At 47.8% G+C, this 17,740-nt stretch overlaps 1 protein-coding gene across 1 annotated transcript in view; it reads right to left on the bottom strand.

Annotated features, from left to right (window-relative positions):
- Positions 1 to 741: 741 nt before the first annotated feature.
- Positions 742 to 17,740, bottom strand: part of LOC138737298 (eukaryotic translation initiation factor 4H-like) — a 69,972-nt gene continuing 52,973 nt past the window's right edge. The window contains exon 7 of the mRNA XM_069888052.1: positions 742 to 1,238. Within this exon, the coding sequence (XP_069744153.1) occupies positions 1,099 to 1,238 (140 nt within the window). The 3' untranslated portion in view covers positions 742 to 1,098. The remainder of the gene's footprint in view (positions 1,239 to 17,740) is intronic.

A 17,740-nucleotide genomic window follows, 5' to 3' on the forward strand; every position in this document is an offset into this window, starting at 1 on the left:
GTTGAGTTGAGAGTCTGCTCTTTGCAGCAAGCTTCCAATAGGTGATACAAAACAGGTCAGTGCAACATATTTTTGGGGAATTGTGTTTAATGGTATGTAGGGAAACCGTTGGCAGACAGAGTTATGGAAGATCCTTCTTTTACTTAAAAGATCATTCACAAAGTATCCATTTGTTTCATATATTATGAAGTAATTTGTAAAATGTTGAGAAAACATGTTAAAAGTCAATACTTTTAAAAAGTAAATTATTGAAACGTCAATAATTTAGGATGGTTTATTAAAAGCAGATTTTCTACGTTCAGTGAGACTTAAAACTCCAAGCACCCCAAAGATCCTGTTTATCTTGAGATCCATTGGATGTGCATTCTTCTGGACCAATGGACAAATGGTGTTAGCTTACGGAACCATAGTAAGCCACTTAATATGCTAAGTAGGAAGTTCTTTGTCATTTGCTTAAAATGCCAATGGATCAGATCCATAGCACAGGCTATTCAAAAAAATGGTGATGCTTTCAAAAGGATCTGGTTTTTGAAAAGAACCTGGATGTGCTACACATTGTCTTAACATACAAGATGGGCCTTATCTTGCTGAGTTTACCCACCTGACCATGGCTGCACAATCCTGGGTGCCATTCAAATAGAATCATTCCACAATATTCAAAATCCCAAATGATATAAAATGTGCATTTATAACAAAAATGTGCCTAATATATATTTATGTAAATAACATATAAACGAAATGTGTTTGGACAGACATTTATCTGAGACAAGCAGGTTAGACAAAGTTATTTGGTGTGAGCTGTTGATACAACATTGTTCTACTGAACAGAAAGTCAGGACAGCAATAATGGCATGTACCATCAGAAAATCCATCTCATGCTCATTTTATACATGGAGCAACTGCTATTATCAGAAAGCAAATGATTCAAAGCAGAAAGCTGGTACCAGGCAGGTGATAAAATACAGATACATTGGAGGGCTCTGTAAAGCCAACATAAATTCAGAGATTTGTGGACAACTAGAAGAGTAGACAAAAGGAATTCCATTGAATGTTAAGATTGGAAAGTGATGTGCCTACTTTCCATGAAGTCCAGCCTTGCTAGGGCCCCTCCTGCCCAGACTTTTCCTCCCGAGGCCTGGCTCCACCAAATATGGCTGAGTTTGGATTGGCTACCTGGTTAAGGGGTGTAGCGACTGTGCGTGGTTTAAGTTGCAATCTGGGTCTTTGTGCCCGTTCCTCTGTAAAATATAAGATGAAAAGAATACCAAATTTCTTTAATGCAGAGCATAAAATACAGAGAACAAATTGAGGACAGACACAGTAATAAGAAATAACTCTGCCATATTCAGAGTACTGAATACTGAAGACTGAGTACTGAAAATCTATATCAAACAACCTCTCACTTTGACAGGGTGAGGAAACCACCTGTTTCAAACAGGCTTCAATTGTATTGATGCCCTAGAAAAGTAATGAAGTATTTTGAGAAGCTGGTGTTGAAACATATCAGCTCCTGTCTGAGTGTCAATGTGGATCTGTTCAAATTTGCCTAACATAGCAACAGGTCTACGGCAGGCAAATGTCACTGGCTTGACACAAAAGATTGCAACAATTAGCTGCAAAGCTTCATACATCAGTAATCTCTTTATTGACAGTTTAGCTTTCAACACCATCATTCCTTCCAAACTAATCACCAAACTTCAAGACCTGGGCCTCAATACCCCATTGTTCAATTGGAGCCTGGATTTCCTCACCTCCAGACCCCAGTCAGTGAATTGTCAAGAACATCTTCCCGACATTCTCCATCAGCACCAGACAGCGCAGGGTTACATACTTAGCCACCTGCTCTATTCAAAGTACATCTATGACTGTGTGACAACAACACCATATACAAATTTGCTGACAATACCACTGTAGAGGCTGTATTAAGGGCGATGAGTCAACATTCAGGAAGGAGATTGAACACTTGGAGGAATGGTGTACTAACAACAATCTCACACTCAATGTCACTAAAGAGTTGATTGTAGACTCTTGGAAAGAAAAAACAAAGATCCAGTGATCATTGGGGGATCAGAGGTGGAAAGGCTTTAATTCCTGGGGAGGGTTACTACTTTGGAGGACCTCTCCTGGACTCAACCCACGTCAACACCTCTATTTCCTCAGGAGTTTGCAGAGGTTGGGTATGAGACCAGAAACCTTAGCAAACTTCTATCAGTATGCTGATAGGCTGCATCATGGGCTGGTCTGGCAGCACTAATACCTTTGAGTGGAAAGCCATGCAAAAGGTAATGGACACAGCCCAGTACATCACAGGCATAATCCTTCCCCACCATCGAGAAAATCTACATGAAACGTTGCCATTGGAGAGCAGCAGCAATTATCATGGATCCACACCACTCAGGATATGCTCTGGTTTCACTGCTGTCATCAGGGAAGAGGTCTAGGTGCCACAAGACTTGTACCACCAGGTTCAGGAACTGCTGCTATCCTCCAGCATCAGACTCCTCAACAACAAACTCAATCAGGGACTCATTTAAGGGCTCTGACTTTGCACATTATTTATTACTGAATATTTATATTTCTTTATTGCACTGTTTGCACTTCGGTCTTGTTTACATTTCTCTCTTTTGTCTCAGGGAAAAGAATCTCAGTTTTGTATGTGATGCATGTACTCTGACGAATGTGAACTTTGACTTTAATATTTGTAAAATGAATATCACTGATTTACTGCTTTAGAAGAGTTTTACTGTAAATGAAAACAATTCAACCAACTGTAACTGACTTATCTACTAGTTTCCTTTTTTCACATAAATATTTGGACAATAGGAAAGGATAGAGTGGCCATTTGCTTTAAGAAGGATTCAGCTTACTTTAAGAATCTTTTGAGCACTTTCAATTTCGTGCCTTACCCATAAAAAAAAATTAAACTTTATCTGTGACATAAGACACGAGCACCAAATTACTAGGTCAGTAGCAGGCAAAGAGGAGATAAAGTTGTTCAGGGCAAATCAGAGGAGGAACCTTTTCATCCAGAGGATGGCTGAAATTTGGACTGTACTGTTTCAGTGGGTGATAAAAGTAGGTACTCTTATAATATTTAAGAAGTATTTTGAGTACGTAAAGGATAGTAAAATGGATGGTATAATGTGGTGAATTTTCGAATGCAGATTCAGTAAGTAATTGCAATGGCAATTTTTTTTCAGCCCATATTGCAAGCAGACTTGAGCACAAAAGCTGTCGTGGCCTGGTGAGACTACTCTCTATACCTGGTGATTCGGAACTACATGACCTACCCAGAGCCCATGGCTGAGCTCCACAACCTCTAGCAACCCCGGGTGAATGAAGTGTATTCACATATCAACTGGCCTCGAGGAGACAGCATCCCGGACAAGTTCTTCCGAGCACTGTATGACCTGGGGAGAGACTGCTACAGCCCCCGTGCCCATAGCCCAGTGTGTGGAGGAGTTGGTGCGAGATGCCTGCATGGCTGGAGTGAGGTCTGACTACATTCATCAGCAACTGCTTGAGGAGGACAAGCTTCCCCTGAAGAGAGCCTTCCAGCTTGCCAGGACCCTTGACTCAGCCCAACGCAATGTTGACGACATCGCCGGTAAGAGCGGGGCCTCCAGATGCAGACCATGGGTACTGCCATGCTTGGACCTGGCATCACAGATGGCCTCCATGATAGGGAACCATGACCCCACTGTCACAGCCGCTGCGATCAGACACCCGAGGTGCCACTTCTGTGGGCAGCAGAAGCACCCCTGACGACTCCACCAGGCTAAGGAGGCGATTTGTTCGGGATGCAGGAAGAAGAGTTTAAATCCTCCTGAATGAGCAGTGCGGCACTGATGTCACATCCGTCCCTGAATGGCTCAACCACGTGCGTAACTCGGGAGTCATCATCTGACTGAGCGTCTCCTCCGCACTCCTGGAAGATTTCATCTCTACCTTCTGTCGCCCAGATTATGTCACTTCCTCCTTCTTCCACCGAGGTTTCAGCATGGTCAACGATTCATCTTACCGTTCGGGCCTTCCCTCTGACAATGACCCGATCCTGGCCTCTGTGACTCTGAACCAGGGCAGCCCTCATTGATGGAGATCGAGGTAAATGGGAAAAGAACGAACTGACTATTTGACAATGGGAACACAGAGAGCTTTATTCACCTGGACACTGCCCAGAAACTAACTCTCTCTCTCTGTCAGACCCACGAGCAGCATTATTTCTATGGCTGCAAAGGACCAATCCGCGGAGATCCGGGGGTACTGTGTAGTGTTGTTAACAGTGGGGGGTGAATGTTATGATAACTTTCATTTGCTTGTGATACCATAGCTCTGTACACCGATATTCGTGGGCCTTGACTTCCAGAGCCAGTTTAGTAGCATGACTATGAGGTTCAGAGGACCACAACCACCCATAATGGTACACAACACCTGATTCACAGCCCCCTCCCCCCAGCAGTCGGCCCCCACTTGCAGCTTTCCACCCTCTGCATATCCCTTCTGTCATTATTTGAGAACCTGACCCCGAACTTCAGGCCAATCACGACAAAAAGCAGGTGCTATAGCACCAAGGACAGGGCATTTATAAAGTCCGAGGTACAGCGGCTCCTGGTGGAGGGTATCATACCTCCCAGTTCAAACCCGTGGAGAGCACAAGTCATGGTGGTCAGGGGTGTGAGCAAACCCCACATGGTGATAGATTACACCCAGATGGTCAACCGCTTCACTCAGCTAGGTGCTTACCCCCTCCCCGGATAGCCAATATTGTCAATAAAATAGCCTAATACAAAATGTACTTCATGATTGACCTGAAGTCGGCGTACCACCAACTCCCCCTTCGCCCAGGGGACAGCAAATATACTGCCTTCGAAGCAGATGGCAGACTTTATCATTTCCTCAGGGTGCCCTTCGGAGTCACTAACGGTGTCTCAGTGTTCCAAAGGGAAATGGATCAGATGGTATACAGGCGTAAACTTACAGCCACATTCCCCTAGCTTGACAATGTCACCATCTGCAGCTATGACCAGTAGGACCACAACACAAACTTGGCGAAATTTCTCAGCACAGCCAAGTCCCTGAATCTGACTTATAACAAGAAGTGTATGTTTAGTACCACTCGCCTGCCTTCCTTGGATGCGTCGTAGCGCATGGTGTCATTGCCCCTGACCCCAACTGCATCCATCCCCTCATGGAGCTCCCAATATCACACAACCTCAAGATGCTGAAACGGTGCCTGGAGTTCTATGCCCAATGGGTGCCAAATTATGCCGATAAGGCCTACCCCTTAGTAAGGACCACAAGCTTCCCCTTATCGCAGAAGCCCGGGTGGCATTCGACAAAATCAAAGGAGACATTGCTAAAGCCACGATGCATGCTGTGGACAAATCCATCCCATTCTAGGTGGAGATCGATGCCTCCGACTATGTGCTGGCTGCCACTCTCAACCAGGAGAGCAGACCAGTAGCATTTTTTCCCTGTACCCTCCATGGCCCTGAAACAGGGCACTCCTCAGATGAGAAGGAGGCATAGGCGATTGTTGAGGTTTAACCTGCTGACGGACCAAAGAGCTGTCGCTTTCATGTTCAACCCAAAACTGCAGGGTAAAATCAAGAACGATAAAATCCTGAGGTGGAGAATCGAGCTCTCCACCTATAACTATGATAACGATCCCCCAGATGCCCTATCGCCAGTGTGCACCTCGACCGCCTCCAGTCCCTCCACGAAGACTTCTGCCACTCCAGAGTCATGAGGTTGTCCCACTTCATAAAAGCCTGGAACCTCCTATACTCCATTGAGGATGTCAGGTCAGGTCTGCACGGAATGTAAACCACAGTTCTTCAGGCCCGACAAGGCAAACCTCATCAAGACCGCACACCCTTTCCAACGGCTGAGTGTCAATTTCAAGGGACCCCTGCCTTCGACCAATAGGAACGTCTATTTCCTTATCATAGATGAGTTCTCCAAATTCCCCTTTGCCTTCCCCTGTCCTGACAAGACCTCTGCCATAGTTATCTGGCCACTTCGCAGCGTGTTCACCCTGTTTGGATACCCGGATTATATCCATGGTGATGGAACCATTCTGCCACCCTGGCTCTCAGCTCTGGGACCTGTCCTGCTGTGGACAGGAAGAGGTCCAGCTCCTGCATGCTAACCTGCAATACGTTTACGTGCAATACCCTGCCAGCGGGCGGCTCCCATGGGGTCCAGCCGCCCAGTATGACTGCTGGCAGATCCTGAAAGGCTTCAACAGTGGTTTTATTTAAAATTCTGTGACACGTGGTCTGCACCCAAGATGGTGGTGCCTACAATCAGCAGTCACAAGTCCGGGAAAGCTGAGGACTGGCACAGGGCACTAGAAAGCGTGGAGACCCCACCCCCAACCCCATTTGAAAAGGGGAGGCAGAAGAGATGACCCACAGGATGGTGAGCACAGTGGCGGACCAGTGAGGGGTTCTGTGGCTGTTGATGACTTGAAGCAAGGAACCCACGCAGGCTGTGGGCTGCTGGCAACTGCAGTCAAGGGACACACCAGGTGGGGGACTGCTGGATACTGGCTCAAGGCTGGCTGAAGGGGTATTGGATCTGGAATGCAAAAGGATGGCGAAGGTGCTGAAGGGTTCTTAATTGTGTCGGAGGTTCGGATCTGGAGCTCGGGTTGCCGATGGTTTGGACTGGACACTGTCTGGCTGTGGAGGCTAACGAAGCGCTGGAGGTGAATCCATTGATACTCAGTGACTCTGGGTGGTGGGGGGGGGGGGGGTGGGGGGGATCTCTCTTTCACTGACTTTAAAAAGGCACTTCAAGCAATTTATGTCAATGGTGAATCTGTCTGCCTTGCAGCAGACACATGGCAATTTTATGTAATATGGCACTGTTTTTATTACATGACAATAAATTTAATCTTGAATGTCTTCATCCAGAGGCTAACAAACCTTTGGAAATCACCACTGAAGAGAGCTGTGGAGGGTCAGTTGCTGAGTACATTCAAGATGGAGAGAGAGAGAAAGAGAGAGTAACAGGCCATTTCAGCCCACAAGCCCCCAATTAACCCTGATACATTTTTGAAAGGGTGAGAGGAAACCAGGGTCCCTGGGGAAAACCCATGCAGACCTGAGGAGAATGTACCAACTCCTTACAGAGAGTGCAGGATTCAAACCCCGGTCCTGAACATTGGTGCTGTAATGGTATTGCACTAACTGCTAGGTCAACTTGTACATAAACCAATTTTTAGATATTCAGAGAATGGGTGGGTGCAAATCAAACACAATGTTCATGGAATAGCAGAGTAGGCATGAGTAGCCTCCCCCTGCTTCTGTTTCTTTTATTTTCATGTGAAAACAGAGTTGTAGAAATATTTTAACTCCCAAGATTGCTGTTAAAACAGTTTTATGCCTCATGCTGGTAGTCTCATCTTTTCATCACTGCCTTGCATGGCAACTGACAGAGAGCTATAAAAATCCGAATTTGTGTAGCTGCTAGCATTTAAAAGAATCTGTGCAACATGCACTCAATACTGCTGTAATTTGTAACAACTATTTTAACTGTAAAAGAAGTGAGATTTTAAATGAAGAGATACACTCAAGGAGTATTGTCCTGTGTGTTGGTGGACAGGAGGCCATCCAGGACAACAGTCAGACTCACCCATTAAGAAAGGGTGTGGAGACATATCCCCATCAGGGACATTGTATGGAGCAGCATAGGGATACACACCACAACCTCAGGAGCTGTGCAAACAGTGGCCCTCAACCCATAATTGGTCAGCCACTAGTCACATCTTCCTCATTCTCACTGATGGCCTCAAACTGACATTCACCTTCTCCCTCCAGTCACTTCCCTCCAATACTCACTGATACCAAGGCTATCAACCTCACTTACCTCTTTAAATTATGGGGCATTGTGGCATGGAATGCCGCTGCTCCCAGGATACAAGGAGGAATAGAAAGGGGGGTGGGGCAGGGGGGGTGGGTGGGACTATTGGATTCCAGAATGACTGATCTGGAGAACTACCTTGTCATTTTGATGAGCATTACAATAGATTAGAGAATCAGCAGAGCAAACCTACGTTCTCTCTGTATTTCCCTGAAGCATTTTCAACATTAGAGGTAGGGAGAAGTAATGAAAAAGGATGGTGTGTAGCAAATATTTTGTCTTGGGAAGTCCCCGGCTTCCACTCTAGTGTTGAGGATTTTGAGATGACTGGTGAGGTCAAAGTGGGAACTGCAGTCTTCCATGGATGGGGCTGGCAAATGTTGTTTAAAAAAAAGGTAATAAGGAGAATCCTGGGAATTACGTCGGGGGGTGTGAACTAATGGAGAGGAATCTTAAAAACAGGATCTATGAGCATTTGGAGAAGTCCAGTTACTCAAGGATAGTGAAGGGAAGGTCGTGCCTCACGAGACTAATTGTGTTTATTGAGGAGGTAACAAAAGAAACTGATGAGGATAGAGCAGTAGATGTGGACGACATGAATTTTAGCAAGGCATTTGACAAGGTCCCCGATGAGAGACTCATCCAGAAAGTCATGAGGCACGGGATCAGTGGAACCTTGGCTGTGTGGATTAAAAAATCGCTTGTAGAAAGTTAACAGAGAGTAGTAGTGGAAGGAAAGTACTCCACCTGGAGGTCGGTGACTAGTGGAGTGCCACAAGGATCTGTTCTGGGAGCCTTGCTCCTTGTGATTTTTATAAATGACCTGGATGAAGAGGGAGAAGGATGAGTCAGAAGGTTGGAGGAGTTGTGGATGGAGCTGAAGGTTGTCGAAGGTTACAACAGGATATAGACAGGATGCAGAGTTGGGCAGAAAAGTGGCAGATGGATTTCAATCCGGATAAGTGTGAGGTGATGCATGTTGAAAGGACAGACCAGAAGGCTGAGTACAGGGTTAATGGTCAGTTACTTAAAAGAGTGGATGAACAGAGGGACCTTGAGGTTCAAATCCATATACCCTCAAGGATGCCGCACAGGTTGATAGGATAGTTAAGAAGGCCTATGGGATGCTGGGCTTCATTAATTCAGGAGTAGAGAGATCATGTTGCAACTCTACAAGTCTCTGGTGAGACCACACTTAGAGTATTGTATTTAGTTCTGGTCATCTCATTATAGGAAGGATGTGGAGAGGGTGCAGAGGAGAATTACCAGGATGTTGCCTGGATTGGTAAACAAGATTTATGAGGCAAGGTTAGCTGAGCTGGGACTTTTCTCTTTGGACCGTAGAAGGATGAGAGGAGATTTGATAAAGGTCTACAAAATTATCAAAGGCATAGATAGGGTGGACAGCCAACACCTGTTTCCCAGGACAGGATTAGCAGACACTAGAGGACATGTATAAAAAGTTAAGGTAGGGAAATTTAGGGGCAACATCGGGGATAAGTTTTATACACAGAGAGTTGTGGGTGCTGGAATGCCTTGCTGAGAAAGGTGGTGGAAGCTGAAACATTGGAGGTATTTAAGAGACTCTTAGATAGATGGAATCCCCCAAGAGGTCTGGAAGGCTGGCGGCAAAACTCTGCATGCCAAACTGCATGAGTTTTTCAAGCTTTGTTGGGACCAAGGAAAACTGCCTCAGGATCTTCATGATACCACCATCATCACCCTGTACAAAAACAAAGGCGAGAAATCAGACTGCTCAAACTACAGGGGAATCACGTTGCTCTCCATTGCAGGCAAAATCTTCGCTAGGATTCTACTAAATAGAATAATACCTAGTGTCACCGAGAATATTCTCCCAGAATCACAGTGCGGCTTTCGCGCAAACAGAGGAACTACTGACATGGTCTTTGCCCTCAGACAGCTCCAAGAAAAGTGCAGAGAACAAAACAAAGGACTCTACATCACCTTTGTTGACCTCACCAAAGCCTTCGACACCGTGAGCAGGAAAGGGCTTTGGCAAATACTAGAGCACATCGGATGTCCCCCAAAGTTCCTCAACATGATTATCCAACTGCACGAAAACCAACAAGGTCGGGTCAGATACAGCAATGAGCTCTCTGAACCCTTCTCCATTAACAATGGCGTGAAGCAAGGCTGTGTTCTCGCACCAACCCTCTTTTCAATCTTCTTCAGCATGATGCTGAACCAAGCCAATAAAGACCCCAACAATGAAGACGCTGTTTACATCCGGTACCGCACGGATGGCAGTCTCTTCAATCTGAGGCGCCTGCAAGCTCACACCAAGACACAAGAGAAACTTGTCCGTGAACTACTCTTTGCAGACGATGCCGCTTTAGTTGCCCATTCAGAGCCAACTCTTCAGCGCTTGACGTCCTGCTTTGCGGAAACTGCCAAAATGTTTGGCCTGGAAGTCAGCCTGAAGAAAACTGAGGTCCTCCATCAGCCAGCTCCCCACCATGACTACCAGCCCCCCAACATCTCCATCGGGCACACAAAACTCAAAACGGTCAACCAGTTTACCTATCTCGGCTGCACCATTTCATCAGATGCAAGGATCGACAATGAGATAGACAACAGACTCGCCAAGGCAAATAGCGCCTTTGGAAGACTACACAAAAGAGTCTGGAAAAACAACCAACTGAAAAACCTCACAAAGATAAGCGTATACAGAGCCGTTGTCATACCCACACTCCTGTTCGGCTCCGAATCATGGGTCCTCTACCGGCATCACCTACGGCTCCTAGAACGCTTCCACCAGCGTTGTCTCCGCTCCATCCTCAACATCCATTGGAGCGCTTTCATCCCTAACGTCGAAGTACTCGAGATGGCAGAGGTCGACAGCATCGAGTCCACGCTGCTGAAGATCCAGCTGCGCTGGGTGGGTCACATCTCCTGAATGGAGGGCCATCGCCTTCCCAAGATCGTGTTATATGGCGAGCTCTCCACTGGCCATCGTGACAGAGGTGCACCAAAGAAAAGGTACAAGGACTGCCTAAAGAAATCTCTTGGTGCCTGCCACATTGACCACCGCCAGTGGGCTGATATCGCCTCAAACCGTGCATCTTGCCACCTCACAGTTTGGCGGGCAGCAACCTCCTTTGAAGAAGACCGCAGAGCCCACCTCACTGACAAAAGGCAAAGGAGGAAAAACCCAACACCCAACCCCAACCAACCAATTTTCCCCTGCAGCCGCTGCAACCGTGTCTGCCTGTCCCGCATCGGACTTGTCAGCCACAAACGAGCCTGCAGCTGACGTGGACTTTTACCCCCTCCATAAATCTTCGTCCGCGAAGCCAAGCCAAAGAGATAGACACATGGATGAAAGAAAAATTGAGTGTTATAGGATAGGGAGGGTTTAGTATAGTGGTTCTCAACATTTTTCTTTCTACTCACATACCACTTCCCTATGCTATAGGTGCTCTGTGAGGGATTACTTAAGGTGGTATGTGGGTTGAGAGAAAAAGTTTGAAAACCACTGTTTTAATTGTCCCTAATTGCATCTTGGCGCCTCACAGTTTGGCGGGCAGCAACCTCCTTTGAAGAAGACCACAGAGCCCACCTCACTGACAAAAGGCAAAGGAGGAAAAACCCAACACCCAACCCCAACCAATCAATTTTCCCCTGCAACCGCTGCAACCGTGTCTGCCTGTCCCGCATCGGACTTGTCAGCCACAAACGAGCCTGCAGCTGACGTGGACTTTTTACCCCCTCCATAAATCTTCATCCGCGAAGCCAAGCCAAAGAAAAGAAGAATTGACTCGTTATGTGCACAGTTTCATAACTCCAAAGGAAATGGGCCAATGACAATTTTTCTCAAGCAAAATATTTCAGTAACAACTGGATCTAGAGCAGTGGTTCTCAACCTTCCCTTCCCACCCACATGCCACTTTAAGCAACCTCTTACTAATCATAGAGCATATATGGCATAGGGATTACTTAAAGTGGTATGTGAGTGGAAAGAAAAAGGTTGAGAACCATTGGTTTAGTTCATTATTTTTTGGAAGGAAGATATGGGTTGCCACAACATTGAGGGCCAAGGGGCCTGCAATGTGCTGTATGTTCAATGTCACTTGTGAGGCGATGCATTTCTTCTACAGTTTATGAAAGGCTTCTGTGTACTTCTGATGCATGGGCCAGAGGTTCTCAAGACCACCTTGAATGCTGTTTCTCAGTTTTGTGCAGTGATAGACCAGGAATTCCCTGGAGTTAGTCGATTTGTAACCCTTGTTTTTTTGGTGGTACAGGCTATAGTTTTGGGAGGTGCTGACACATTAGTACATTTTGTAGATGATAACCATTGTGCCCCGTTGGTGGAGGAAGGGAAGGGGTGAATGTTTAGGGTGACGATGGTGTATTGATCAAGTGTACTGCTTTATCCTGAATTTTGTGGAGCTTCTGGGTGTAGCTGTACTCATTAACACAAATGAACTTGCCTAACTTGTGTGTTATAAAATGGTGGAAAGCTTTTGGAGTGCTAGGAGGTGAATCACTCACCCTACTTCTGAACTGCTCTTGAAACCAAGATATTGATTGCGATGATACGACCAAACCAGCCTACTGCAGTGGTCGATCTCTACACCTGCAAGAAGACCACCTAAGGGGCTGACACCACCTAAGGGGCTGACTCCACCTGGCCGGCTGACAATCAGCCGACCTGAATATAAACCTGAGCCGGCCCCTCCTGAGCCAGTCACACAGGGAGCCACCAAGGCTTGAACTGGTGTTCAAACTTTTACTGGAATAAATCCTGTTGTACAGTCTTTTGAGTTTTGTGCTTGCTTGCTGCTACCACGGCACACCACAATTTATTCCAGTAAAAAATTTAAAGAGACCAAGAGGAGAAGTTTCCTACGATCAGAAGCCTGGAGATCAACCCCCAATACCCAGATGCCCAGACACGCTTCGAGATCTGGAAGCAGGCAATTGAGGCAATTATCCTAACACAGGCTGAAGTGATCGACACCAACCAGAAATGGCTAAGGGTGCTCCGCACCAAGTTGAACCCAGGCCATCAAGGACTGCATGGACTACGAACGCGTCCTGGAGAGCATGTACAACCCCCCCGACAAACGTGGTCTATGCCCAGTACCTGCTCAGCATTAGGGTCTAGCAGCCAGGTGAGATGGCAGATAACAATCTGGGGGCCTGGCGTGTGCTAGCCCGCCCGTGCCTGGCCGAGACCAGGGGACGTGGAGCGACTGATCCAGGATACCTGCGTGTGAGGGCTGCACTCAAGGAGAGCCTGACAAAAGCTGCTGGAGGAAAACATTGCCTCACTTACCAGGACCATGGAGGTGGTCCGTTCCCTGCAGGCTGCAGTTCATCATGCAAAGGTCATCGATGTCCGATTCCCCCAACCCTCAGCCTGGCAAATGCAAATGACTGCTGTTGCTGAAGGGCCCTATGTGGAGGAGACAATCACAGCCGCCGGTGCAGCTCGCCCCTGTAAATACTGACCCAGTGTGAGTCAGACAGGCAATCCCACAAAGACTGCCCAGTGAGGAACTCACATTGCTCCTGATGCGGGAAGAAAGACCACTTCGCTCTTTCCAGGCCTGTCGGGAGCGCTGCGGCCCTCCGTGACCAGCTGGGAGCCCTCCCGAACACCATCACGTGTGAGGACTGGGCTCATTTCTAGCCCCGCCATTTCCGCCCTCACCGCTGATGTCACTTCCAGCTCTGCCACCGATCCACACCTCTGCAGTGTGCTCACCCCGGGTGCCGCCATTTTCCTCTGGATGACTTCCACCCGCACCAAAGACGTCACTTCCGCTCACTAGGATGATGTCACCTCCAGTTTCACTGCTGGTCGAGTCGCTCAACCGCACCAATACCACGTGCATCCACTGGGCGCCACCATCTTTGGCCAGCTGGACTTCAACTGCTGTAATGCGCGCACCACATCGACGGGACGATGTGGTCAACATGGGTGCATACCCGATCGTCTTCCCGATGCACCCCATGCCCTGGAAGGAAGCCGCTGGCCACTACTTGCCTCATCCATCGGGAAGCAGTGACTTGGATCCTGAGATGGTCCTAGCATCCACCACTTTAAAAAGGGACATTCCCCAATGGACTTGGGTGCTCAATGATGGACATCACTGTCAATGGGAAGGTAACAAAATGCCTGTTCGATACCAGTAGTACTGAGAGCTTCGTGCACCCAAACGTGGCCCAGACACTAAAACTCAAAATCTATCCCACGAACATTTCCATCGCCTTCGCTGCCCAGGACCACTTCATTCTGCTCAATGGAATTGAGCTCCTGGTCATGCCCCAGCTCTGTGCCCCAGTCCTCTTAGGGCTGGACTTCAGTGCCACCTCCAAAGCCTCACCCTCACCTTTGGTGGCGCCCTCCCCCCGCTCAGACTCCACAGCACACAGCCCAGTGACTGCCCCGAGTCCATCTGGAGTCTCTCCACACTACGGGTAACCCCTCCCACCCTCTTCAACTACCTTACGTCAAACTGCAAGCCCATAGCTGCCAAGAGTAGGTGCTTTTACACGGCCAACAGGACCTTCATTAAGGCAGAAGTGAGGCAGCATCTGGTGGAAGGTATCATAGAGCCCAACACCACTCCCTGGAGAGCACAAGTCCTAGTGGTAAAAAGGAGTAGCAAACCGAGGATGGTCATCGATTATAGCCAGACCACAAACCGGTACACCCAACTGGATGCCTACCTCCTACCCCGAATAGCCGACATGGACAATGAGATAGCCTGCTATAAGGCCTTTTTGACAATTTTGACAAAGTCGTCCTACCACCAGCTCCCTATTCATACATCATATATCAGTATAGGATGTGGATTCTGATCTGGTGGTGACTTCGACCAAAATGCTCTATGAGCTCTCAATTTCAATGTCTCCTTCAAATTTAGTTATCCCCATAGATTACAAAATCCAATGCTGCAAAAACTTCATTTCCTGACCTTCATCACCTTCTTTAAGCCCAACAATTTTTATATTTTTTTCTTCTACTAAAATATTCTAAAATGTCAATTTTCTGAGTTAATTTATCTTTTGTTGCAGTTGCTTCAGCTTAAATTTTCCTCACCTGTTCCTTAATATTTTGAATTTCAAATTAATTTCCTTTAATTTTTTTTCCACAACTTCAAATTTCTTATCCACTTGCTGCATCATTCTTTCCATCTTTTTTGTAAAGTTCTTATTTTCAACTATACTCTCATTATACTTTTTAACTTCTGCTGTTAATTGCACCAAAGAGTGTTGAAAATTTACCATATATTTCTTCATTTTAGCTGTAAATTTACAAGTCTCTTTCATTTGTCTTTTTAGCCATAGCTCTTTGTTCTCGATGTAATTCTTCTTGGTCTTCATCCTGATCACTGGAGCTGGAGGCTTCCTGGGATTTTTTTGAAAACTACCTCCATTTTTTTCTGTGCTCTGCGGTTGCGCAAGGAGTCGCACTTGGGCAGAGTCACTTCTTCTCCTGTTGTAGATGGCCATTGTCCAAGGTCTCCCCAGCTCCAGGTTTATCTCCACAGACTCCTACCTTCTGGACAACTCCAGGATCCAAGGTAGGCCTCTCTTCCTTATCTGTCTCTTTTTCTTGTACAGTTTCTTATGCAGTTACAGCTGTTTTTTCTTTCTTTGGTGACATGTTATTTATTGGATCTTCCAACAACTTTTCCTTCTACTGTGGTGATGTACATCTCTTGGAGCGAACTGGCTCCGCTTGTATCGTTGCGCTGGCGGGGCAGCTGCAGGAAGATGGTGCCGTTGGGGCTTACTGATTGCCTCATGGCTTAGGCCACAGTTCCTGCCCCAGGCAACGTGATGATGTCACCGCCGCGCGGAGCAGAACTCCCGTTGGCCTTAAAGGGACGCGCGTGAAATTCAAACAGTTCAACTGAAACCTCCACCGAGTCCTGTGGCGTGTTTCTGTGTGTGTAGCAGCTGCTACATTGGTGACCCCGCAGAGCCCAGACTCTGATCTCTGGCTATGGATCCATCGGCGATCAGCGCTTTCTCCGTGAAACTCCCCCCCTCTTGGACCCATCGACCTCGCATGTGGTTCGGGCAGGCGGAGGCACAGTTTCATCTCAGACAGATCACTTCTTATTCCAAGATGTTCCATCATGTGGTGAGCACCCTCGAAGAAGAGACTGCAGCCAGAGTAGACCTGATCCATGATTCACCGGAGGAGGGCAAGTATGTCACCCTCAAAGCCATCCTCCTCAGCACCTTCAGTTTCTCCCATCTGCAGCGCGCGGCCAGGCTGATGCACCTTGATGGCCTGGGAGACAGAGCCCCGTTCGTGCTAATGGACAAAATGCTCGCACTGCCAAAAGGCCACAAACCCTGCCTGATGTTCGAGCAAGCCTTCCTGGAACAAATGCCAGAAGACCCCCGGAAGGTGCAGCCTGTGCTGACGTGCTGTGGAGAACCAAATGGGAGAATGAGGTTGCCATGAATCAGGTCACCCACTCTGGACCCAGCCGACCACAGCCGCCCCCAGACAGAAACCAACGGACAATGTTTCCTGGCGGACACCAGAGCAGAGTTGAGCATACTTCCCCTGACTGCTCTCAAATCCCGCACGAGAGCACAAGGCCCGACCTTGTGGACAGTGAACGGCACCGACATAAAGACCTTCGGCACTCGAACTATTCAGGTATACCTCGGGCCAGACAAATACCGCTGGAACTTCCTGCTGGCCATCATGAGAACTGAGCTGTTAGGAGCCGACTTCCTTTGAGTGCACAGCCTGCTGGACCTGAAGGGCAAGAAACTCATGCATGCCCGTACATTCCAGAACCTCTGACTTGAGGTGTCCAGCACGCACAGCCTGGGGATAGCCACCATCTACATGCCCAGGAATGTGTACTCCTGCATTCTATGGCCACAATTCACTGCCACCTTGCCCCAGCATGGCACATGCCACCATATCACCACACAGGGGCCCCCCACTCTACATGAAGACCAGACAACTGCCACCGGAGAAGCTGCAGCTCGCGAAAGAGAAGTTCTGCCACCTCCAGGAATTCATCATAGTCCGCAGGTCGGACAGTACCTGGGCCTCTCCCCTCCACATGGTCCCAAAGGCCACTGGGGGTTGGTGCCCGTGTGGGGAATACTGCCAACTCAACGATGCAACCATGCCTGACTGGTACCCCATCCCCCACATAGAGGACTTCACAGTCAACCTACATGGCGCCAGGGTTTTTTCGAAGATCAACTTGGCGAGGGGCTACCATACACCTGGATGATATTGGCAAAACCACCATCATCACCCCGTTCAGCCTTTTTGAATTCCTGCGGATGCCTTTTGGCCTGAAGAACGCAGCCCAAATGTTCCAGTGACTCATGGACGCAGTGGGTAGAGATTTGGACTTCGTGTTCATCTATCTCAACAACATCCTCACCGCCAGTGAAGATCACAATGAGCACAAGAGCCATCTCCGCACACTGTTCACCTGCCTGGTTGAATTCGGTCTCACCGTCAATATGGCCAAATGTCAGTTCGGGAAGGATTCGCTACAGTTTCTGGAGCATATCATCAGCGCAGATGGGGCAGCACCATCACAGGAACAGTAGTTCCCCAACCCAGGCACCCTCAAGGGCCTGCAGGAGTTCACCGGGATGGTTAACTTCTACCACGCTTCATCCTGGTGACCGCCCGCATAACGCGCCCACTGTTTGGCCTGATCTCAGCCAAACAAAAGACCCTTGAATGGTCAAGAGGCTGAAACAGGCACAGACCAAGGCTGCTCTCGCTAGTGCCACCCTACTGGCCCACCCATGGCCTGATGCTCACACAATACTCTCAGGGGATGCGTACGCCACGCCCATTGGAGATGTCCTCAAGCAAGAAGTCAAAGGACAGTGT

Source organism: Narcine bancroftii, chromosome 6 (genome assembly GCF_036971445.1).
Source record: "Narcine bancroftii isolate sNarBan1 chromosome 6, sNarBan1.hap1, whole genome shotgun sequence".
Lineage (NCBI taxonomy): Eukaryota > Metazoa > Chordata > Chondrichthyes > Torpediniformes > Narcinidae > Narcine > Narcine bancroftii.